This window comes from Saccostrea echinata, unplaced genomic scaffold, assembly GCF_033153115.1.
Source record: "Saccostrea echinata isolate AGI-Se365-2 ecotype Australia unplaced genomic scaffold, CSIRO_AGI_Sech_v1 ptg000054l, whole genome shotgun sequence".
Taxonomy (NCBI): domain Eukaryota; kingdom Metazoa; phylum Mollusca; class Bivalvia; order Ostreida; family Ostreidae; genus Saccostrea; species Saccostrea echinata.
In genome coordinates, this window is record NW_026889803.1 from 2,150,473 (window position 1) to 2,176,618 (window position 26,146).

Genomic DNA, 26,146 nt, shown 5'->3' on the forward strand with positions numbered 1-26,146 from the left:
TGCATTTGTCATATGTACTACCTTTTGAAAAGGAAACATTAATAAGTTTTTCCTTTCAATAAAATCATTTTTTTTAATAATCTCAACTCTGGATCTATTTAATTTAACAGTAAGAACCCCCCCCCCCTTTTCAATCTCTGTATCATAATGATGTATGAATTTAAAGAAAAAGGTCGGTCTGGTAAGTAAATGCTTGGTCTGGTAAAATATATATTTTTACCAGACCGTATGTCCTGTAAAAATTTTAGACTTTCGCATAGACTGCTCAGGTGAGCTAAAACTGGAAAAAGGGTGGGAAGGGGGGTGTTAATTCATACATGCACCTTGTCCATTAGCTTTCACGAAAATTAAAAATATATGTACATGTATTTTTAAAAAAATCAATGTGAGAAGCTACATCAGGGTTTGAAATAATAACAGTCGCCCACTCGCAATTTGCGACTAATGTTCCATATGGGCGACTTAAAATTACGTTCAAGTTGCCCACATGGCGATTAGAAAATTTACGATAATAAATATTTGTTTTTCAATTTTGTCCGAATGTTTTGTTTTTTTCTCTTGAAAAATTTCATAATCAGTAAAGTGCTTTATCAGTCAGGGGTGAGACTGAAATCCGTCATATTTAAAAATGATTAATAATTGTCATTTTTTCTAACTACATAATGTACGTGTTTTTATTATTTTTGTAAATATGACTTGTTTTCATCATATTTCCATTCCCAAGTGAATTTTTCCAACCCACTTACTACAGTAATAAGATATAGTACCCTATCCTGCCATAGACCCATGTGTAGAGAAACATCTTGGCAAACAACTGAAACCAAAATAAATTACTGCGCCCCGTAAAACTAAGGAGATAATTAAGTGCGCCCAGACCTAACAATTTGATAAAAAATGATGAAATACAGTCATATTTATTTTTAAAAGTAACTCTATATTTTAAAATAAACTCCAAATAGTTATGACTGTTTTTCATCATTATTCTACAAAATGATGAATTTTAGTCATTATTAAAACTCAAGTTTATGACTAGAAATCATCATTTTTAAAAATGATGATTTTCAGTCTCACCCCTGACTGTTTATGATTACCCGTAAGAAGTACTTATACATAAAGCGTCTAAGTGATTGTGTCAGGCACAATGTGACATCGACGGGTCAATAAGCCCAAGAAACCAAAAAGTTCTGTTGTTATTTGTGAATGAAAACGTGCCATGTGCTCTATATATGATATTGAATGATCATATCAATCTTCATAAACAGAAGAGTTCCACTTCAAATTTAGATAAGTCGTGCATAATGTTACAACGGATAGAAAAGAAACACAAAACACATGATAAAAAAGAAAAGAAAAATGGGGTTATTGTTTTTTATATTCAATAGAAGGTGTGATAATCTGTGGGTGAATAAATTTTGATGTGGGCCCCAGAATTGAGGTTCAGTAGCCCACATTGCTATCAAAGATTACAAGTTAGTTTAAAACCCTGTACATGTAAAAATTAGTTAAAATTAAATGGTAGTAATTAAAATTGCTAGGTCATTAACAATCAAGATAATTGATATAAATGTTTAATTCACTTACCAACAATGAGATCCAAGTTCAAGGAGCCATATTTCCAATGGTTGATTCTTTGTCATCAAAACTCCTAAAATCCGTCTTAGTCTTAACTCGCACATCTTCCTTAAATTTTTGAGAATCATGATTTTTGTTAATTTTGTCAGTTCAACAGTATTTCCTGACTTAATGGAAGTCTGAAAAAAGTCCTGAGGATTACACTCTACTATTCTTTTTTTTCACACTCCCATGGAATTTATTCTGATTTGTCATATTTGGTTTCTCACAATCCTTAAATCTTTCTATTGTGGCTATACATGCTTCCTTTAAACTTGGTTGATATCATGTGTTCTATGATCCACCACAAGCTGTAGAACAGACGTCCTTCTTCTTACAGGGTTTGTTGATAAGAAATGTTCATAACTAAAAAGATAAAGTGATTCCCATCTATTAGAATGTTGCAGACCTTTAATGAAATATCAAGATTACAAACAGTATTTAAGCTCAAAGGTGCATTGAAACATTACTAATTGTGAGCATTGCAAACATAGATCTCTAAAACATCAGAGGTGGGATGAGTTGTCATGGAGGAATAAGCATCCCCTGTCAACTAGTTACACCTGCTGTGAGCTCCTTGTCATAATAGGGTGAAATGGATAAATCTGTAGACAATTCAGTATGAAAATAATGGCCTAACAATTTCTGTATGAAAAACATCAATCAGTAAACATTTGACTTATCTGTACAGTAGACTGTATTTGTTAACAAGGTCATTGTATCAAACACAGAATTTGCAAAATGTTCAACCTGTATCATCAACTTATTTGCCAATAGCTTGCCTCATTTTAGTAATTGTTTGTACTAGGTACACATGCTCTTGTCCTTTGAATCAAATGGGAGTCATAAACTCCATATGAAGGTGATAATGCTACATAAGTAAGGGAAGTTAATAATAGAAAAATTAAAGATGTGTTTATCATAAAATTTAGTTGTTACTTTGCCATTAATGTCTTTGTCTAGTAAAATATTCAAATATGAAACAGATGTATATGCCTCTGTGGTGTCTTTAATTTTGAGTTCAAAGAGATAATTACATGTGAATGAAAAAAAAAATTAAATATAATGAATAGTGATCAATCTCAAAAAATGTATAAACATTACAAATCTGTGAAGTGCCTTGCAAAAACAAGGACCCCCTGGAAATCCCAGAGGTGGGATCAGGTGTCTAGGAGGAGTAAGCATCCTCTGTTGACCGGTCACACCTGAATAAGTTAATGTAGGAATAAAAATGAATAATTACTGTCCATTGATAAAGCATCATCAATATGTCATTATACATGATATATCTAATCATGTACCGTTAGTATATATAGGACAGGAAATACAAAATATAGTTATTTATAAAACAGTGTACAGTGCTACTGTATATTGTGGTATATTGCCAGCTTTTGTCCAAGGCAGATTTTGGCATTATAGCGAGGGTGGCAATATAACGAATTCTGCCATAAATTACAATTCAGTGGGTAATCAAAGCAAAATAAATAGTTTATGTAATTCATTTCAGTTACAGTCTGTTAATGTCATGCTTGTGCACATACGTATAAGGGAAGCTCTCGTTTCTTTTTGAAAAAGAAGTCATTATTTTTTTAGTTTACAATATTTTTACTGAAAAGAAACAAAATGTCAGAATATTGAACACCTGTCAATTCCCTGCTCTTTCGCCATGCTCTAAGAATATAATAACCTGATAACAAAGATGTCAGTAGCCGTTATAGCCTCTCGGTATTAAAAAAGTTTTGAGAATTATTATTAATCTCATCTGAATCGAAAGTAGATTTTTTTCACAGTCTCAAGAATTTCTGAATCAGTTAAAAAGTTTGGTTGGTAAAGTGTCATGACGAATGGCAAGTCACGTGTCAGAATACGTCAACCTGTTGTAATAAACATGCATTCTTATGTTTGCTGGTACCTGTGTACTTCTCTTCCGATTCTGTTTTGATATTTATCAATCATCCCAATCTGTGCCCAACAATTTATGAAAAATTCAGGGGTAACAGAATCCTTAATATTTTCACGTGCGGAATTATAGTAGTTTAAAAATAGAGGTGGGATTTCCTTTTGATCGATAGAATGGCTTCTTAATCTAAGGGGACACAAATGAATATTTGCATTTATTATGGTTTGGGGCATTATCCATGATAAGCAATAATCGGCGATTTACAATCAAATAGATCGAATATTGATCAATCAATTTTTTTTTCTCGTAATCCAAATTTATACGCTTTCTCTTGCCTGACGTTTCCATTACTGTGATGAAATAATTCTTCTTTCTTATAAAAACACGCCAAAGACAATGCTAATTTTGAGTTTTATTCACCAATTATTTTTAATTTAGCTGAATTCCTTGTCCAGCCCGTTACGCTTCACCGCAACCACTGTCAAAGCACGGGTGTGTTGTCCAAATTACCGACCCGCTCTAGGTAATTGGCATTGTTCTCGAGGGTTTTCCTTATATAATTTGACCTTTTGTTTCCTAAAACCAGTGGCGGATGGCAATAAGCAGGGGTGGCAATATAACGGGTGTATTAACAAAAGGGAGAAATCTATTCTTCGAGAATTCTTGGCAATAAGCGAGGGTGGCAATATAACGGAGGGCAATATACCAAGGTAGCACTGTATTTTCAACTTCAGCTAGGTCATCATATTAAAAAAAAATCATATATTTCCAAACATTGAGGAGTTTCATTGTATTTAATCTTGTAAATAATGTATCTGACCAGCAACATATGGCATGTGGCTTAATTGTGCTATTACGCATGCATCAAAATTTATTTCTAATTATAGCTTTCCTTAGTGTGCACACGGCCTTAATGCAAAGAAATTTGATGCGCAGTAAATTAATTTGAATTAACTTATTTGCATTAAATTGTCCATGTGAATGTGGTTCAAATTTAATCTGTATTAACTTACGTTTAATTCGAATTAAACCCTCCTTGTGAAGACGACATTAAATGTACATATCTCATACTGTACACCCTCATCAAAGCTTCACAACCAGATAATACATATTCTTGTCAGCTGTCAAGATCACATTCGCATGATTAAAATGAAAGTGAATGTGAAGTTGAATACCGATCCCGATTAGAATGAAGACAATTAAAGGACTGTTAAGGACCCTCTATACACTAAATCAAAAATGTTTTTAGTCCAAGATAAATAAATTGAACACTTTATTTGCATGTGTTATCTCACTCAAGTAAACAATGTGTAGAGATTTCTGTTCATCAATACTTTAATGTCTTTGAATATTTTTCTTAGGGTGTAAACATGCCATGTACCCTATGTTGAACATGTTGAAATTCAAGAAAATGAAGTAGATCTGATAAGCTCATTATTTATACCTTTATACAATATGATTTTTTTATTCAATTGTTAAGAATGCTTGTATTAACTAAAATTCAGTAACAGACTGCTAGGATTTCAATTTATCAAATTTGATTTAGACCCCAGGGCGAATTAGTCTCTATCTCCATAAAAATACCATAAAATCAGAGCTCTTTGGTGTGCAGTATATACTAGAGTGTAATTGATTTGTATGAGAAAACTGAAATTAAAATAATCATGGAGGGTAAAAAAATTGGGGGGGGGGGGGTTACAATCTTTCTGATTTCTTCTAATTCCATCAAAAAATATATACAGAGAGCTTAATTTATGCAATCTAAGTAATTATAATACACAGATGATAACATTTCTTGCTCATTTGAAATTACATATACATTTGTAATATTCTTAGCACACCGACTTGTTCACTATCAACAAAATGTTTTCCTTTTAAATTAAATTTTAATAATCTGGTTAAGTGGTACATTCTAACAGATACTCTTTATCAACAAACTTCTCTTAACATAATTGATCACTCAGGTTTACAGCGCCTGCCAGTCAATCGATATCAAACATTAATTAATAGAGTCCGGCCTCTAAAAGATTATGAGGCCCCTTATATTTTTTGTTGTATTGTCAAAATGTCTTTTATTGTCTTATTTAGTATTTTTAATACACTTACAAACAACTTGTTCCTTAGACACTAAATAATGATTAAATAACTTGAGTTTGGTCTGAATTTACTGTGCTTTTCCAGTCACTGCACTTAAAAATACTATTTTTGCAGCATCTACTGTAAGTTTTACTCGCATTAAGGTGTTGATTATATACATGTACTGTAGAAGCACAAATTTTCGTGGGCATAAAATTTTGTTATTTCTTATGTTATCTGAGAAGGTTTTGTAGGCATTAAATTTCATTGTTATGAATGTAACCCTACTCATTATATGGAAATGTAATATTTCATGTGGGATTAACAACGAACAAATGACAAAATAAAGGAATATTTCTGATTTAAAAGCATATATTGTGTGTATATATATACACTGTATAGCCCTGGCCTTGGGGAACTGGAATCTTGCTCCCTCCCTCAATGATATACTTTAACTGTATAATAACATAATTGTATTCTCTGCAGTTGGAAAATCTTTTCATTAATTTTTCTTTTTAAATCCCTCAATAAAAAAAAAATCTCTTCATTTTGAATTTCAGTGGTTGCATTATACCCCAATAAATACATGTATAGTGTGTACCCCTCCTTCTTTGTTTTTTGTTTTTTTTTTCTGAAAATAGAAGTGTGCACACCATAAAAGAGAATTTATAGTAGTTCGTATTTGTCTAATATATTAACACATTACATATGGAATACCCCGATGACAACAATGGCCAATGGTGTAGTATTAATTATCTGTCCTGTTTATTATGGAAAATAGCTAAATAATGAAAATTATCAGTATGACTGTCAGTTGCAAACATCTTTTTTTTCCCATTTAAATAATTTTATTTTACTTTTTATCTGGACTACATGTATCATTGGTGAAGTTCTTTGTCTTTTAAACTGAACCTTTAATTTTTTTTTTTTTATACTGGCACAATTAGCTGATAACATACAGACTTAATTTTAAATTTATTGATCCTCCCAAATATTTTCCGGTCTTGGGCCAACAGACTGTCATTAAGGTAAATAAATATGTAAAACACTGATTCATGTTTGTAGTATATTGAAATAATGCAGGAAAACATGTACAGATCATGTTGATACACAAACACATCATCATGAACTCCGATCATCAGAACTTCAGGTAGTTTTGTTTTTTTTCTGACATGTAGGTTTTCACTATTAAATGAATATTATATAATTGCATTCATACCATAAACTTCTCTCTGCTGTGTTCTGAGAATCCATGAACATTGGTAATTTCTGATCCGAAACCAATGAATCTACCTGAAATGTATTATAATATTATGCAGTTTTAAAACATAAATTCCATGATAAATAAATAGGAAAATATATTCTTTAATTACTGTAACTTAGTAGAAGTCGCATCATTTTCATGAATCATCACAGCTATATATACATAATTTCTCTCAAAACTGTCCCAATGCAATAATGAGTGCATAACAATAGAATGACAAGTATCAATCTTTAAATTCACATACTTTGAAAACTTTGTACATTAAAATTAGGGCATGGCACTGTCTAAATGCACAGCATGTCTTTGACATTAATATCAACTTATATAGCTGTACTATACCCTCAAGTTGCCAGGGCTAGAAGACCACGTTGAAGCAGGGACCTATACATGCTTAACAGTTATATCTATGTCCCTGGGAGAAGTAAACAGCTACCCCCCCCCTTTCATCGTTTAAATTATTTCTAATATTTACGCCTCAGTTGTACATGTGTTTTTTTAGTTGACAGCTTAATATGTAGACAATATTAACAATGCTTTTAGCAGCCCACGTACCTATATATAACCCAGGCAGACTGAACGTTTCCCCGGCCCATAACACATGTTGTGACCGACTCTACTTTCGTTTTTAATATGAAACCTTCGAACTTGACATGACACATAAACAAGACGCGAAACGCAAGAAAACATTTAAAATTTCTAACAATATATTTTGCTACACATTTCAAAAGATCAACGTTGATTCAATAAAAATCGAAATATTAGATGCACGTACATGCAGAAATAGTTTCTCTCCGCGAGTACAACATATGCCAATATGGAATGTGTTTACCTTCCCAGAGACATAGATATAGAGAAGATTTCTTTATGTTTTCACTAACATTAATAATAATAACTTTTAGTTTAATGGTTTTAACCATTTATACTGCAATCAATTGAATCATGCAACGATGCATATTGTAAGAATACAGCATATACATGTATACATATCGTAGGAAAATTATTGAGTAAACAATAATGCCGTAATGTCATAATGGACACATATCTTTACTCATTTATTCATAGGCCATATTTAATACATGTACATAAAATTTATTTATTTACAGATTTTGTACTTACCTTTTACAAAGTTTACTTCGTCCTCATGTACATTCATGACTAAGTGTGAAACGGGTACTGTATTATGATGTCATTTACGACGTCATTTGATGTAGCGAGCATGCGCACTCGCAATGTGTGTAAGTCTCGCCGAGAAGAAAAAATGATGGATCGGTGGTCATCTTATACACACTCATTACACAGATCTCATGCATCCGGTCAAATTAACACTTCATTTTTTTGAAATGGGATGCATCCTAGGACATTTTCTAGTTGATTTATGACAAAATCCAACTGAACACCACCATTTCGTGTTCATTTGGATTTTTCCGTGTTCATTTAAACGTGTGCCGTCTAAAGCACGTGTCCAATTGACAGGGTTTACAAACACACTGTGTGTGTGGGGGGGGGGGGGGGGCTTGTCAGATAATTTTTGAAAGTTGCCCACAGGCACTTGTTTCGATAATAAATTTTTTACACATAGCATAATAATAACACTATGGGTGAAACAATTTATTACAGAAACAAGTGCCTGTGAAGTTGCCCCCCACTTTTGGTCAGTTTATATGTTTTTTGGAGGGGATGTCAGATTTTTGGGGGAAGTCCCCCCATTTTGAAACCGTTGCTAGGGGCATGAAATATATATAGAGAGAGAGAGATTAATTTTAAAAGGTATAGTGAAAGGAAGTCATCTGTCACTTTTCTTCTTGATACCTTCACATTCCATTCTCTTGACAAAATACATCCTTTCCGACGGAAAATGAATAACTAGTGGAACGAGTTGATGATAGAAAGGCCTATAGTCACGTGGATGTCATGTGATCGCCCTGTGAACAATCAAAATGGACGCCCATGATAGAAAATGGGACTAAAATCTGTAATCGGGATTTCCCCCTTAAATATATATCTGAATTTCTAAATTAACTCAAAAAATGGAAAGACGTCCACTGCTTGGTGCCAGTGATGACGACAACTGTTCTGATGACCACGAGGATAGCGTTGAGAAGAATTTAACATTGTCTGAAAAAGAAATTGATGCAATTGTCACTGCAACAACAAAACAGGTTTAGCACTTAACAAAGTTAGTCTGAACTTATCAAAAATACGCCATATATGACTTTAAACTTTTGAGAAATTAGAGCAGAACAATTTTTCTTTCCCATGGTATGGGTATTTTACCACCAGAAGAGGATTAAGCCACCATTTGGTGGGCTGTGTCGAACCTGGAAATTCCTCCCCGACTCTAACCCATGGCCATGCTTTTATATGTTGACATGTCAAAATATGAAAGCAGGGGTTATAGTCAGAGGAATTTAGGAATAATGTTACCTGTAACTTCAACAAGATTCTTTTCTTGTCTAGACTTAGTATGACCTCATTATGTTCTTGTAATTGGACTAGAGTTAATTCAGAAATGCAGAGAGGGTCTTATACACCCCTTAAATGTTGAGTTGTATGGAATTTTAATGGTAAAGAAGCATTAAAATGATTCTGTACCTATAAAAAATTAGCTTATTTCTTTCAATACACAGTATATGTACCAATGTACCAGTTTGTAAGTAAACTTTTTTCCAGAATTTTACAAAGAGTCTTGCCTTATCCATAGCAGCATGTGTGTGTGGATCTTCTTTTATGTTGGGCTACAACACAGGAGTAGTCAATACCCCAGCAGCTGTAAGTTAACAATTTGTAGTATTGTAGTGCATTATTGCTAATAACTATGGCTGTTGAAAGACTGTAGAGGTGGTTTTAGATTACTCTTCCATTGATATTATGATTTACTAACAGTTTCAAATTAGAAATCTTTTACCATTCTTTTGATTTAGATGTCAAAGTAGAACTGTATATCTCTTCCATTTGATGTAGGTATTAAAAGATTTCTACAATGCAAGTTACCACAAGAGGTATGGAAATGATAATATAACAAGTACAACTGAATTCAACTTGACCTCCACTGGGTACCTCTCTCCCACAGAACTCTCAATCCTTTGGGCAACTACTGTGTCTATATTTGCATTTGGAGGGATGATTGGGGGGCTCAGTGCGGGATATTGGTGTAATAAGTATGGAAGGTATAATTTTTTTTTTTAATCCAATTAATGAAAATATTTTGGTGCTTTAAAGTTTAATAAGTATCTTTGCAGCTTTGCAAAAATCTACTTACCAGTAAAAATGTAAGAACTTCTTATATTAATATTTCAGGAAAGGGGCACTGTTGAGAAACAATCTTCTTCACTTGGTGGCTGCAGGGCTGATGTTCTCATTTCGTTATGTTTACTCCTTTGAAATGATGATAGCTGGTCGTTTATTGGTTGGCATATGTGCAGGTATTAGATTGTTTGTGTCTTGACAAAATTAAATCAAATCAAGATTGATTTGAGTAGAATAAGATTTTTTACTTTTTTTCATGTTGTTTGTATGAGCTTTTAGAATTGAGTTTAAGAAATCCACTTTAATAATGTGTAAATGTTTTGTTTTTTTTTTCCAAAAGTTCTATTAGAAGAATAACTTAAATACCTACAACCTATGATGATTTATTTCAATATTCTTTCATATTTAGTTGTTACAACTTCATTGATGATCATTGCAATAACATTTAAAACAAATTTTAAAACTTTATGAAAAATATTTTCAGGGATAAATTCTGGAGCAGCCCCTTTATACCTTTCAGAGATAGCCCCCACTTCTCTGAGGGGGTTTGCTGGGGTCTTCAATCAGCTGGCTATAACCTCAGGGGTACTGGTTGCTCAGATTCTGGGGCTGGATGTTGTCCTGGGGACCAAAGATCTATTTCATTATGTCTTAGGTAATTATTAGAAGTTGCTCTAGTGCAATTTACATGCACTGTTAAACTTTGATATTGGACGAATCTATAAAGATGACTAGAAGATGTATGTTTGAAGCATTATTTCGAAGTAGGTTAATTGGGTAGATTATTTAAGATAATTTATACAGCAATGTATCAATCTTACCAAAGGTGCCACAGTCATTCCAGTAGCCGTAATGTTGTGCTTGTTACCATGGTGCCCAGAATCTCCTCGCTTCCTGATGCTTGTGATGAAAGATGAAGATGAAGCTGAAAAAGGTTTACATAGTGTAAAATGAATAGTTAATATTGTGATTTATTAAGTTAGCCATTTCATCACTGAAATAAGAGACTACTTCAGAACTATGTATATACGTGCATTAACAATTCTGATGCTTTTTTTTGTTATGCTCTCACCTGACTGAAAGCAAGTTTGTGGTTATATAGACAATATAAATCTTTATTGTAACTACAGCTCTGATCTGGCTGAGAGCCACAGATGATGTTGGGGAGGAGTTAGAAGAGATGAGAAGTGAAGGAGAGAAACAAAAAAGAATGCCAAAGGTTAGAATGCAATAACTAATCATAGAAATTCCATTAATTTTATAATGTAGTAGATGTATTAGTGGATGACATTGAGTCCATTAATGATATATTTGTATCACTTTTATCATTAGTGGCTAAATTTTTACTTGCATTGTGTTAGACTTAACTATCAGATGATATTGTTATCCAATAATGATGTAATTCATGTCATTAGCAAAATCTTATAGCAGACACTGTATTTTTTAGTGGATAACATGGTGCTGGATAATAATTGATGAATGCATATAATCCACTAATGATAAATTATAGTATTAGTGGGTTTTTTTTAAATATTTGGTTAATAGCGGTTACTACAAATGTGGTAGTGTGTTATTAATGGCTTCCTACTAGCTTGGGTTGGTGGGTTAACCCTTTAGCTCAATCAGTAGAGCACTGAACTGGCATGCCAAAGGTCTGGGGTTCAATCCCAAGCAGAGGCACATACATGACTCTGTTACATTTGGCCAACGTTGGGACCCGGTTTTCTCTGGCAGATGAAAATGGTTGTCCCAAGAACTTCTCCCCACAGGTAGGGGCACTCCTTAATAGATGAGGACACCTCTTTCTCTGGAAGGTGACAATGTGATAGTGTGTTATTATGGCTTCCTACTAGTTTGGGTTGGTGGGTTATCCCTTTAGTTCAACCAGCAGAGCACTGGACTGGCATGCAATGGTCCAGGGTTCAATCCCAAGCACAGGCACATACATGCACATGTCTCTGTTACAATACCCCTACCCCTTTTCCCCCTTGTTAATTGGGATACACTCACATCAAGTCCGTGTTAAGGTCATCTGTTATGTGAAAATGTTGCTGCAATGTTTTATCTTAATTATTGTAATTTAGTTTGTGAACCAAGCAAATTTAGATTCTACAGTAAAATGAATATGGATATAGCAAATTTACAGATAAAGCAAAGTTTTGGGAAATCCCAAAATTCTTCACAATTCTTTGTAAAATGTTATGGTTAGAATGAACACAGATATGAAAAATTTACAGATATATGTCCCACAGAGGTTAAAATTAATGAAATTTACATCTTTTATAACAAATTTTTGAGATCTCAAAATTCAAAATATTGAACTGACATTATTTTTTGTAAGTATTTATATTTGAAATTCAATTCATCTGAAAATTTTCATGCTCCAAGGTAAGTTTTGTATTTAATACTTCCTGAACATATTTGATAGTCATACTTGAAGGAAAACATGTATATTGTGAATTCGCTATATATATTTTAATGAATCAGAGATATAATGAAGTATAATCACACGTCCCCAGGATGTCGCTATAATCAAGTTTTACTGTAATTTATTAATTTTTTTTTTTTTGTATTATGATTTTCAGTTTACATTTATGGATTTATTCCGTGACAAATTTCTCAGGGATCCACTGACAATCAGTGTAGTTTTACAGCTCACTCAACAGTTCAGTGGCATTAATGCTGTAAGTTTTCATTAATACTGTAAGTTTTCATTGATGCTTTAAGTTTCTGTTGTGAAATATGCATACATATAAACAGTAATTAAGTATTGTTTAAGATATTTTCCAAAGGTATCCATTTATGTTCACAATTGTAAACATGAATGGAAGAAAAGTGATCAAGCATAATTATAATTATAGATAGTTTTCATATGACGTATTTTCTCTCCGAGTTATTTCCCTTGGCCGCCATCTTGGTGGTCAACCTAGTAATTTTTCCTCTTTGTCTTACCAAGTCTAAGAGGGTGTAGCAGAAATATTTGGGGAAAGATCTTTATAGAATAAAAATGATGAAATAAAGGAGGCTTTCACAAATGTATATTTTTCAGAAAAACAATGCTTCCTACCCCACAATGGCCGTATAAAAAGTTAAAGTTGGTTGAATAATGAAGGAATATGAGCATGTTGACCTCCAATATGGCGGCCAACGGGAAATAACTCTTGCTAATTTGGGCCTACTGAAAACTATCTATTGAAAATTTATGGGTCATTTTTCTTCCATTTTTATTTTATTTAATTATGAGGGGCATGTTCTTAGCTATGCTGCTTTTTGCCAATATTTCAATTAGTTCCTACCTTGGATGTCCCAAACACTATTGAAATCTGTTTTATATTATGAAAATGACACATTTGATTTGTTTCTGAAACATCCTTTTGTTTTTCTTAGGTGATATATTACTCCACAGAAATTTTTCAAACAGCTGGGCTAAGCATACATGAAGCAGAATATGCTACCTTAGCAACAGGAGGGGTCAATGTGGCCATGACCTTTGTCTCTGCTTTCATTATGGATAAGGCTGGAAGACGTAGACTTCTATTAATAGGTGTTGGGGGATTATTTATATTCAGTTCCATTTTGGCACTTTCACTTATACTTATCAAAGTAAGTTTTTACTTACCTATACATTTATAACTTATCTTGTAAGAATATAGTAATTTACTATTAAATGCATGAATGTTTATATTTTCAAAGTGTGTATACTAGATACTGGTATTAAACATAGTTTTTAATAATTGTTTACATGAATATGTGTATTTATACAATGTGCATACTCTTTATATTTATGTAAACTTCTACTTGAAGGATGTAGGAATTTCTTGGATGTCCTATGTTGCCATAGTAGCTGTGATATGTTATATTGTCTCCTTTGCTTCTGGACCAGGTCAGTTGAAATGAAATCACCCTCTCTCTCTCTCTCTCTCTCTCTCTCTCTGTTGGAATGTTGGAAGTTTGACTACTGGTGGATCGGATAACTAAGATAAACAGAATTTTGTATGAAGATTATCCCCCTTAACACAAGCTGTTCATTTTGTGAATGAGTAAAAGATCAGATTATAGGTTGATGACCTTCAATTGTTTATAATGCAAGTATCCTGATACTAAATACTTAAGTAGACATCATTATACAGTATTTATGGAACGCCAGGACTGTCTTATATGAGGATTAAACATTATATGCAGTGTTCTCTTCATTATATGTGATACTATTTTAATTATATGAAGTAGATTTTACAGTATATCGTGTGCAACTTCCATTATATACAGTACTTCTTTCATTATATGATGTAGATATGTCATTTTATTATGTACATCTATCATTATATGAGGTGTTTTTATCATTATATGAAGTGCTTTTAACATTATATGCGGTAGATCTAACATTATATGCAGTGAACACACCAATATATTATGTACTTCTCACATTATATACAGTATATTCATCATTATATGTAGTATTTCTTTTATTATGATGATGCTGATCGTTAAATATTATGTCCGGTCCCGTTAGCATTCCGTGCGGTAGATTTTGCATTTCGTTATGATGTAGACACAGTATTATATGCGGTGCTTTCTTCTTTATGTGTATGATCTTTCGGAAGCTACCTTTCGGAACCCCCCTTGTTAGATCTAGAAAGTTCTACCTTTTTTCGTTCTTAGATATGAAAATTCTTAATGATTTTGGGTAATCTTTAATAATTGGTAATCAACCACACGTCAGCCAAAGCATCGCGGAATAATCACATACCACACAATATTTATCCCTATATTAAAGGAATTTCGAAGTCATATCAATACTTCAGTAGTTTACAAAGAGAGAGAGAGAGAGAGAGAGAGAGAGAGATGCACTTATTACAATGTATTACTGAAATAATTTTATTGTTCCATAGTATTAATTGTTAAACTATGGCGTATAAAAAAATTGCTGAAATTGTCTTTAGTTAAATACTATGTGAATGTTATGTAATGTATCAGGAAAAGATAAACGATTTTCAGAACAGAAAATGTTTTGAGTCGTGGGTTGTACTTCAAGATTTTACTTCTAAAAAAATATGTGGTAAAATTACCCAGTAATACAATATATATATATATATATATATATATATATATATATATATATATATATATATATATATATATATATATATATATATATATATATATATATATACATGTAAAGCACCCTCTACGAAATAAAATGAGAGATAAAAGGGTAATTTACATTGTGAAAAATTAGCACATCCCACCCCTAAAAAACAAACAAATAAGTAAACACATGTAGTGTTTTCTATAAGCCGTTGTTAAAGCCCTGCGTACTCGAAGGCGTAGGAATGCAGTTAGTTTTTTCAGGGGCGTCGGCAAAGGGGCGGCGATCGCCGCCCCGATAATTTTGAAAAAACACACACACACACACTCACACACACACACCCAACAAAAAAAAATGAAATGAAAAATGAAAGAAAAATAAATGAGAAAAACAAAATTACAACATTTGTAATGGCAATATCTGTGGTCAATGGAGCGGAGAAGTGTGAAAGCTATTGTTTACACAAACGCAAATTGGGATGTACGTGTACGTGTATAATTATATACCTGTACCTGGCGTTTGTAAACAATAAGCATTGTATCCATCGCTCTACGTGCAAGTTTGCTACAATTCTTCACCGCGTAATTCTTCACCAGGCCGACAGCTAGCAACGTTTTTGGAAATTCTATTTTTGGGGCGTGGGGACTCTCTAAATTGCCGGATTTTTTTTCTTTTCAATTCTTTTGGAATTTACCCGATTTCGACCTGACAGCAACAGAAAGTGTGTATGAAAGGAGGGGACAGCAGCGTCTAAGTTAGTGAATTTCTACATATCCAAACTTAAGCCAAAAAAAACCTATTCTCAGAAAAAGTGGAGAAATTGGTAAAAAAAAAAAAAAAATTAGAGCACCCCTTCCTGACACCTTCCCCTCGCGTGTAACAGGCCTGTTCATTGTCTAATGAATTGGTCTATCGATGTTTGGAAATCTTTGATGAATCGAAGTTGTAAGCTATTAAAATTAAAGCAATATACTAAAATACTGCGTAACAAATACTATTTAAAACAACTTCAGATGATTTTTTTTAATGTCATACACATTTCTGAATTTCAAAAATGTGTGGGGGGGGGGGATTATGAAGGATTAATCACCCTGTTCATTTTAAATTTAATAACTATGCATTCTTTCGCGAGTAACAATAAATATTATACAATAATAGAAAATTATATGTATTTTAATCTTTACCTAATAAACCTTTCAAAGTTCTTTCTATGCCGTTTCGGAAAAAAAAAAAACACTAGCGCCTGGCTAATTAAAAATATTTTGGTTTTTTTAATCTATAGTGCATATTACGAAAGCCTATTAGGATCAAACTACAGTAAAATATTTGAAAGGCGTTATAACGCGAAAAAAGGCGTAATAACACCTTTCCAAAAGGCGTTATAACGCGAAAAAAGGCGTTATTACGCCTTTCCAAAAGGCGTTATTACGCCTTTCCAAAAGGCGTTATTACGCCTTTCCAAAAGGCGTTATTACACCTTTCCAAAAGGCGTTATTACGCCTTTAAAAAAGGCGTTATTACGCCTTTCCAAAAGGCGTTATTACGCCTTTTAAAAAGGCGTTATTACGCCTTTCTTAAAGGCTTTATTACGCCTTTCCAAAAGGCGTTTTTACGCTTTTTCAAAAGGCGTTATTACGCTTTTTAAAGGGGTTATTACGCCTTTTTAAAAGGCATTAATACGCCTTTCAAAAAGGCGTTTTATGCCTGTTGAAGGGCCATTATTATGTCTTTGACAGGCCCGTGCTTTTAAAGGGGGGGGGGGGGGTCCCATAAAATTGACAAGCAAACAAAAAAACAAGAACCCCCCCCCCCCCCCCCCCCCCCCGAAAAAAATAAACTGCCTTTACTTGAGGGGAAACTTTTTCTAATTTTTCGTTAAAACTTTTTTTAAATGCACTGACTTGCCCGAGTTTAACCATACTGCAACAAAATGTTAAGGGACCAAGCAATCAATTAATGATTTTTTATATTTAAACTATAGCAAGACTATTCTCCCAAAAAGTGGGGTGGGGACCCCCCCCCCCCCACTCACATTCGTACTACCGGCCTGTTTGAAAAGGAGTTGTATCCTAAAATGGAAAGGCGTTATTTTAATATAGTAAATATATGAAAGATTGAACCAAAGCCATCTTTATTTATGCAATATTTAGATTATAGTTTTAATATTATAAATTATAGTATTTTCTATATTCCTGCACATCTCGCAGACAGTTGTTTGCATTTTGCATGCATATTAAGGACGTTCGATCCTGAGCTTTTGAGCAGATTTTGGTCTTGAGCTTTATTTCTAAAATTCTGCATTATTTTTAAGTTCTAACATTAAATCTGGATTCTACAATGCAAATTATACTATATCCAATGAAAAAACCGCAATTAAATTCCATTCAAATAGGATTAAGCCAGGAACTATATTTTGTGGCGGAAGGTTTTTTAGAAGAAAATGATCATTTTTTCCCTTTTGAAATATATACAGTACTGTTAAGTTTAGATTCCTATTTTTCCATGCTGGTTGCACACAGAGCTATTTTGTGCATTGAAATGTTTAATGCTGGTTCTAAAATATTAATTAAATCAGTTTTTTGTGATTTCTATCATCATATTGTGACAAATAAAGAAAATATATTCTGAAACTCCAGGAAAAAATTGAGCCAATTTTATCATAAAATTAACAGTTTTTTAGTAATATCTAAAAAATAACATCATAGACCTCCACTTCTGATTTTCTTTTCTGAATATATAAGATAACTCTGATCAATCTACTTAAATTCAGCAAAAGTTTAAGACTTAAGGTTAAGAAAGTTTAAAATATTTTTCTTGCTTGTTAAATTTTTAATGCCCGAAAAATGACATTTGTGAGTGCAGAAAGGTCAAATAATTGATTATGGGAAGCAATTTGAAATTATTTTTTTTTGGTCACAATTTTAATGTGTCTTTTTAAAGAGAGAATAATAGCATACTTTGGCCCATGATTTATTTGGATAAAAAATATTGGAGGGAAAACGTCGAAGATGTTATTTTTGATTAAGACACAAATTCAGTGCAAAAAGGTCATTTTAAATGTACTGTAGCGCCAAAAGAAGCATATTGACTCCCATTTTTTGTTTTGATTTTTAATTAAGCTATGTGTGTAGAAACTAAAAATATACATGTACTTGACAAAAAAAGTTTAAGACTTTAAATATCAGGATCCAACGTCGTTAAGAGAAGTCAACACTCTACTTTTGAAAATCCAGGATATAGGCAGAACCAGCTTTGGGCTTTGCTAGCCACGTATTAAAAATTCATGTCAAATTTGAAATATTTTTCTTTCCTCTAGGTAAAAAACAGGCAAAGTATTTGCATAGGTATAATGAGCAATTAGCCTTCAACAAAATCTCTGAAATCCATACACCTTGGTAGAAGCGTCTGGCATCAGAGAAGGACTAAGTTGGTTTAACACTGAAAATATTTTACACATTTAAAAATCTTTTTTCCTAGAAATCTAATTATAATCAGTCCCCAGGGTGGGCTAAGTAAGTCATGTATTGAAAAAAAGAGGCGTAATAACGCCTTTTTAAAAGGCGTAATAACGCTTTTTGGAAAGGCGTAATAACGCCTTTTAGAAAGGCGTAATAACGCCTTTTAGAAAGGCGTAATAACGCCTTTTTTCGCGTTATAACGCCTTTTAAAAAGGCGTTATAACGCCTTTTAAATTTTTTTTTTACCGTAGTTTGATCCTAATAGGCTTTCGTAGCATATAACTTAATTCACATAGAACATTTTTTTTTTGGTTGCATGTTTAATTGTTCTTTATTAATCAGAAAATAAGAATATCAAGATTTTGGCTGAAGTTTATTTTAGTTGGTTAGGACCCCCCCCTTTCGATCCCGTTCGCCTCCCCAATGTCAAATTCTTGCCGACGCCCCTGTTTTTTTAATTATCTTTTTTGACATTGATTGTCCTATATATGATATGAATCTTTTTGAAAGTCTTATTGTTCACAAAAAAGAAAAAAAATGCCTCAAATTTTTTTCCACTCCCAAAATATTTCTATCAACCCCCCCCCCCCCCCTCGTTACTTCATACCATGAAATAGAATGGATTTTATTTTACTCTATTACCCTATACTTCATATCTTTAAAAAAACATTCTAACCTGTTCACGGAGCATTAATTGTTATATACGCATGCTTTTATTGTACTGAATTCAACAGGAAAGGTCGGAGTTCTCAAGGTACCGAATTTTTAACAGAGAGTTCCGAAAGGTAGCTTCCGAAAGATCATACACATAAAGAAGAAAGCACCGCATATAATACTGTGTCTACATCATAACGAAATGCAAAATCTACCGCACGGAATGCTAACGGGACCGGACATAATATTTAACGATCAGCATCATCATAATAAAAGAAATACTACATATATTGATGAATATACTGTATATAATGTGAGAAGTACATAATATATTGGTGTGTTCACTGCATATAATGTTAGATCTACCGCATATAATGTTAAAAGCACTTCATATAATGATAAAAACACCTCATATAATGATAGATGTACATATTATAATGACATATCTACATCATATAATGAAAGAAGTACTGTATATAATGGAAGTTGCACACGATATACTGTAAAAACTACTTCATATAATTAAAATAATACCACATATAATGAAGAGAACACTGCATATAATGTTTAATCCTCATATAAGACAGTCCCGGCATTCCATAAGTATTAAATATAAATTGTATATAATGATCATACAAGACATCTATATATACATACAAACATTCATATAAATAGTGTAGATTATCCAAACCAGGATACAGAATGCCCATTGTATAAGATTATGAAGTATTCTGTCACCCTTAGCCAGAAAAATTACTCTGTTGCACAGAGTTATTTGACTTGTTTATATTTCGTATCAGAAACTTTAAAATAAGATTTATATTAAGTATTCATTCATACAAGATTATTTATCTGCATCTGTTGACAACATTGTGATGAAATTTCAATTTCAGCAGTAATCGCTAACAAAATAATTTTATTTGGAGATAAGAGTTAAATCATCCCTGCACTATATTTTAACTCATCATTAATCAATGATGTTGATGATTTTTATTCCCCTGTAATCAAAGATTTGGGGACATAAAGTTTTTTCTCTGTTTCGTCTGTCTGTCTGTTTGTCTGCCAAAACTTTAACCTTGCCCATAACTTTTGATTGGCTGGAGATGTATTCCTTGGGATAAGACCTTCCCTTGGTTACCAGCAGTTGTGACCTTTTGTCTTTGACCTTGGAGTATGACTTACTTTAGAAAAATTTTAACCTTGGGCATGACTTTTGAATGGTTGATGATAGAGCTTTCAAATTTCATCGTTTTCCTTGTGACAAGACCTTCCCTTGGGCATCATTTATTTAGACCCTTGACCTTGGAGTTTGACTTATTTTTGAAAAATTTTAACCTTGGCCATAACTTTTGAATGGTTGGTGCTAGGGCTTTCATATTATTGTGACAAGACTTTCCCTTTGGTACCAACAGTTTTGACCTTTTGTATTTGACCTTGGAGTGTACAACATACTTTTGAAAAACTTTAACCTTGGCCATGACTTTTGAATTGTTGGTGCTAGGGCTTTCATACTCAGCATTTGTTTTCCTCGCGACAAGACCTCCCCTTGGGAATCATTTATTTTTGACCATGACCTTGCATGGAGTTTGACTTACTTTTGAAAAACTTTAACCTTGGCCATAACTTTTGAATGGTTGGTGCTTGGGCTTTCATATTTCACAAGTGTATTCCTTGTAACAAGACCTTTCTCTGTTTTCCAATATTTTTATCTCTTGATTTTGGAGTTTGACCTGCATTTGAGAAATTTTAACCTTCGTCTTGATCTGCCGTACGGGGACATCAGTGTCACAAACACATCTTGTTTTTTTCTTTAAATAAATTTATAGTTATGAATATGTACAATCAGACCTATTTTGACAGGTTCTATTCCCTGGTTTATGGTGGCGGAGATTTTTTCTCAGGGTCCGCGATCAGCAGCAGTCTCTGTGTCCACCATGGTTAACTGGTTCTCCAACTTCACAGTTGGACTGGTATTTCCTATATTGAATGTTAGTATTTTCTGCTGTTATCTCCCATCTCCACTAAAATGAATATTATTTCATATGCTTAAATGTAATTGTTATTAATATATTAAGTATATAATTAGCTTAAAAATCTTGTAAATTATAAGGAAAAAGTTTAAGAGTGAAATAATTATACCCCGCTCCAAAGGAGGGGGGGTATACTGTTTTACCCTTGTGTGTCTGTCTGTCTGTCCGTCTGTCTGTCTAGCTGTCCATCTGTCTGTCCGTAACAAATTTTGGTCGCAGTTTTCTCAGCAATTACTCATCGCTGATGCTTGAAATTTTTGCACACTCTTTGTTTGGGCATGCCATATGGTGGGATTCATTTTTGTTAGAATCCAACCTCAACTTCCTGTTTATCCGTGTGTCTGTCCGTACCATACATAACAAATTTTAGTCGCAGTTTTCTCAGCAACTATTCATCGCAGATGCTTGAAATTTAAGCACACTCTTTGTTTAGGCATGCCATATGATGGGATTCATTTTTGTTAGAATCCAACCTCAACTTCCTGTTTATCCATGTGTCTGTCCGTACCATACATAACAAATTTTGGTCACAGTTTTCTCAGCAACTATTCATCGCAGATGCTTGAAATTTAAGCACACTCTTTGTTTAGGCATGCCATATGGTGGGATTTATTTTTGTGAGAATCCGACGTCAACTTCCTGTTTATCCGTTTGTCTGTCCGTACCATACATAACAAATTTTGGTCGCAGTATTCTCAGCAATTACTCATCGCTGATGCTTGAAATTTTAGCACACTCTTTGTTTAGGCATGCCATATGGTGGGATTCATTTTTGTGAGAATCCGACGTCAACTTCCTGTTTATTCATGCGTTTGTCCATACCATACATAACAAATTTTAATCGCAGTTTTCTCGGCAACTATTCATCGCAGATGCTTGAAATTTAAGCACACTCTTTGTTTAGGCATGCCATATGGTGGGATTCATTTTTGTGAGAATCCGACGTCAACTTCTTGTTTATCCATGCGTCTCTCCGTACCATACATTATAAATTTTGGTTGCAGATTTCTCCTTTTTGCAGATGCTTGAAAGTTTATTGCACTCATTGTTTATGCATGTCATATGGTGGGATTCATTTTTGTATGAATCTGATGTCAACTTCTTGTTTATCCCTGTGTCCATCCAAAAAAAAAATTGTGCATTCACATCAGAGCAGGGGTATTATTAGTGAGCATTGGCTCACAGACTTCTTGTTTAAGGTGTCGTTTAAATGTATAATTAGATTAAAAGTAATGGAGGCCAAATTTACTCCCACTTGCTTTTACTGTAATCTTACATTGCCTTTTGTTTGTTTTGTAGGAGTTGCTGATCCATCAATATTCCTTCCTCCCATTTGTGGTGCTACTGTTTGTTTTCTTAATCTTCATTTACAGAAGAGTTCCAGAAACAAAAGGAAAAACAATTGAAGAAATATCATTATTATTTATTAAGCCTGAAATGGTTGAATATGAGAAGATTATTCAAAAGGATTCTGGCCTTCCAGACTATACCAGATTACAAAATAAAGACTCCTCAGATGATTCATAAAACATTTATCATTTTTTAAATCTTGTCAATTTTACACCTTGATAAATATAAGTGAAATTCAGATTTTATATTATTGTAATTATAAATCTTATTATGTTATTAGACAAGAAAACTCTTTTTTTACATTTTGTGACTGTTGATGGATATTTTGTGTTGATCTCAGGTGTACATGCATGTTTTAATGCAGTGTGAAAAAATTTCCATGCATGATTTAAAATTTGTACTCCACTTTATTTAAATCATGTACACTGTAATATGTTTTGGGGGGTTTGAATATATGTGAAAAAATTCCCAATTCCAATGTACAAATCCAAATTTGTTGAACTTCCATTACAAGATACTAACTGCTACCTACGGACAGAGTATCAGTGTATTTTTGTAACTTTATTTTACAATAAAGATGGATTACAGTGAACATTAATGGCATAGAAATGTAATTTTTTTTTTTGGGGGGGGGGGGGGGTAAAGTTGTTTGATTATGTATATCTGTCAAATTCATAAGACTGGATGTTTCAATGCAGAATAATTTTAATATTTTTAACATGAAGAGTAAAAATATTATGAAATGACATATTTTATATGTGATGAATCCAAGAGAGTGTGAATGGAGATTTCTATTCCAATAAAAAAAAAATCTCTTGATTATTTTAATCACTGTTAAATTGCAAGCAAAGATAATGGTTGATAAATGTTTCTTTTGAATTTGAAAAGGAATCTACATTTTACCTAGATCCATGGTCTTGAACATGAAATTAACATCCATAGGACATTTCGTTCTACTGTCACATTGCTTTACACTATTATCCACTTGTGACCTTTTCAAATATGTTTGTTCAATTCTATTGTACTCTACAGCAATACCCATAGGTATTTTTGATATCTGTTATCCATATATGTGTACTTGTACATTGCAATAACGTATTGATGCATTTAACAAATTATTTACCCATCTTTAAAGTTGTGAAATCAGAAAGCCAAAAATTTAGTTATATCACTATTAATATTTAAGGTTCAACATAATAATATACATTCCTCTGTTAACTTGTATAAAAAATTGCTTTAATTTAATGATTTTCTGAAAGAATTCTAATTTCATTAGTAAAATGCACACAATTTCAGCCAACCTTCAGGGCAAAATTTGAAAATTGTCTTTTAAGGAGACAATTGTAGAAAGGATCCAAGTGAGAGTTATGTCCCTTGTCAGAGGATCAATGAACCTTAAGCTTTAAATAAACATTCCAGGGAATTGGTATAGAATGACATTGTTCACCACATTTAGTGCATTTTGTCCTTTTCTACTAAAAATTGCATTTAAAGCTAATGTGATATTCTGCATATGTAGTGTATTTTTGGTGAAAATGTACAATATTTGGGGTTTGATAGGTAGATAAATTGAACATGATTTAAGTTTTTTGGTGGGCATATAGACAGGTTGTCTTTATCTAAAAGTGGCATTATACTCGCAAAATAATTGTTATTTTTCAATTATAAATAACCAGTATTTATTTCATTGATTTATAAACTGTTTCCTTTGGTATGTGTATTGTATTTAAGTTATATTTTGCTCAGAATCATATGAATATAAAGCATTCAATTTGTCTTATATTAGGTATAATTGGTGATTTTGGGGCTTGGATGTTTTGCAAAACTAGTTGCTTGGTCATATATATGCATTGTATTTTGCCATCAGAAGTTTTTCATATGATCCAGAAAATGTGTGATTACAGTACTACTACATGTACTACTAACAATAATCAATTCATAATAAAGCTCTGAACTACAAAGTGAAACATCACCATAAAAAAAAACCTCCCTCCCAAAAGCTGTGGCAAGATTGTGCCACTTTGTTAATATGTTAAAAATGAATCAGCAGTGTTTTTATTTAAAAATGTAGAATATTTTGTGCAATATGTTTTAAATAAAAGTAAACAGAAAATCAAGATGTCTTCAGATGTATATTTCTTGTGAAAGATGATGAAGGAGGAGATAACTTGTGAATAGATTCATACATGCTGAATTGAACCATTATTTACAAATCATAAATTTAATTCAGAGATTCAGAAACAGCTGACGTTACATTGTGTTTGATACTTATATGGATGTTGGTCAGTGTACTCGGACAAACAGGTGATAAGTATATATAATGGGGTCACCTTCTTCCTGGGGATGAAGTGGGTATTGCACGTACTTACATGACTTGTTTACAAGGAGATTTGCTTAAAACTGGGACTCTCGTGACTTCAGATTTGTGGAATTTAATTCATAAATTTCATGTAAACAAGATATTGACTTAGACTGGTCTTTATTCTTATACATGTAAAATGTTTTGTGAAGTTTGTGACATATTGGTATACATCCTTGAGTTACTGAAAGATGTCCACTTTTTAACTTAGCAAATAAATTTAATTCCTACAACAACAACAACAACAACCCTCCCCCGTCCCATCAACATCCCTTCCACACCATCTTTAATATTGTAATTTTATTCTCATACATATAAAATGGGACCTTTGCGGTAATCTGGTAATGGTTGGTTTAGAAAACGGAAGTCGTGTATCGCAGTGGGCGTTAGCACGATAAAGACCCACGAGCCATGCCATACATTGGTCAGGTATAGTTGGCAAGCGAGGTCTTACATGAGTTAAAAATTCTAGAATCATATGCCAATCAATTAAATGGGCAAACATTTATGGCTATAAATACTAGCCGCATAATTACGGTTCACTGAAACTAGTTTTAGCTAAACCATATTTTATTTGAAAATGACAAGCAGAAGTACAGAAAATCAAAAAGGATTCGGAAACAAGTTTTAAAAACTAGATTTGGTTTGCCAAGCTTAGCGACGTATACTAAGGGCCAGTCTGCACTGTGCAATGAAAATGTAAATTTTAGTAGCAGTAAAGATCTAGAACTTTATAGTGTACAACTTTTCTTTTAAATATCTTTATGGAAATTATACAAAATATTATGCAAATAGAAAGAGTTTTATTGCGAAGAATGGTTAACTTTGACTTAGAATTGTTACAAATAATTCTGACACTGTCTTTATTTCCTCTTCCAAAACCAGCGTATCGCGAAGAACCACATTACTTTAGTACTTTTAGCCTATTTCATCTCGTTTTAGTAAATTGCCAAATTTTAGTTTAAGTAGCACAACCAAAAATATGATATTCTAGTTAGAGTTTTCTGGAAATTTGAAACTGGATATGAAACTCTTGTTTTCGAGTTCTTAAATCGCGATTTCGGAAAAAATAAAAACAAACAAACAAACATCATAAGTGTAGTACGTGTTGC

At 32.8% G+C, this 26,146-nt stretch overlaps 1 protein-coding gene across 1 annotated transcript in view; it reads left to right on the forward strand.

Moving 5' to 3' along the window:
• Nucleotides 1–8,819: 8,819 nt before the first annotated feature.
• LOC133206125 (uncharacterized) overlaps nucleotides 8,820–26,146 on the forward strand; it is a 31,169-nt gene continuing 13,842 nt past the window's right edge. The window contains exons 1-12 of the mRNA XM_061342056.1: nucleotides 8,820–9,010; nucleotides 9,522–9,620; nucleotides 9,813–10,018; nucleotides 10,149–10,273; nucleotides 10,582–10,752; nucleotides 10,924–11,031; nucleotides 11,228–11,316; nucleotides 12,683–12,781; nucleotides 13,485–13,700; nucleotides 13,902–13,980; nucleotides 21,156–21,283; nucleotides 22,625–22,841. Of these exons, the coding sequence (XP_061198040.1) occupies nucleotides 8,879–9,010; nucleotides 9,522–9,620; nucleotides 9,813–10,018; nucleotides 10,149–10,273; nucleotides 10,582–10,752; nucleotides 10,924–11,031; nucleotides 11,228–11,316; nucleotides 12,683–12,781; nucleotides 13,485–13,700; nucleotides 13,902–13,980; nucleotides 21,156–21,283; nucleotides 22,625–22,841 (1,669 nt within the window). The 5' untranslated portion in view covers nucleotides 8,820–8,878. The remainder of the gene's footprint in view (nucleotides 9,011–9,521; nucleotides 9,621–9,812; nucleotides 10,019–10,148; nucleotides 10,274–10,581; nucleotides 10,753–10,923; nucleotides 11,032–11,227; nucleotides 11,317–12,682; nucleotides 12,782–13,484; nucleotides 13,701–13,901; nucleotides 13,981–21,155; nucleotides 21,284–22,624; nucleotides 22,842–26,146) is intronic.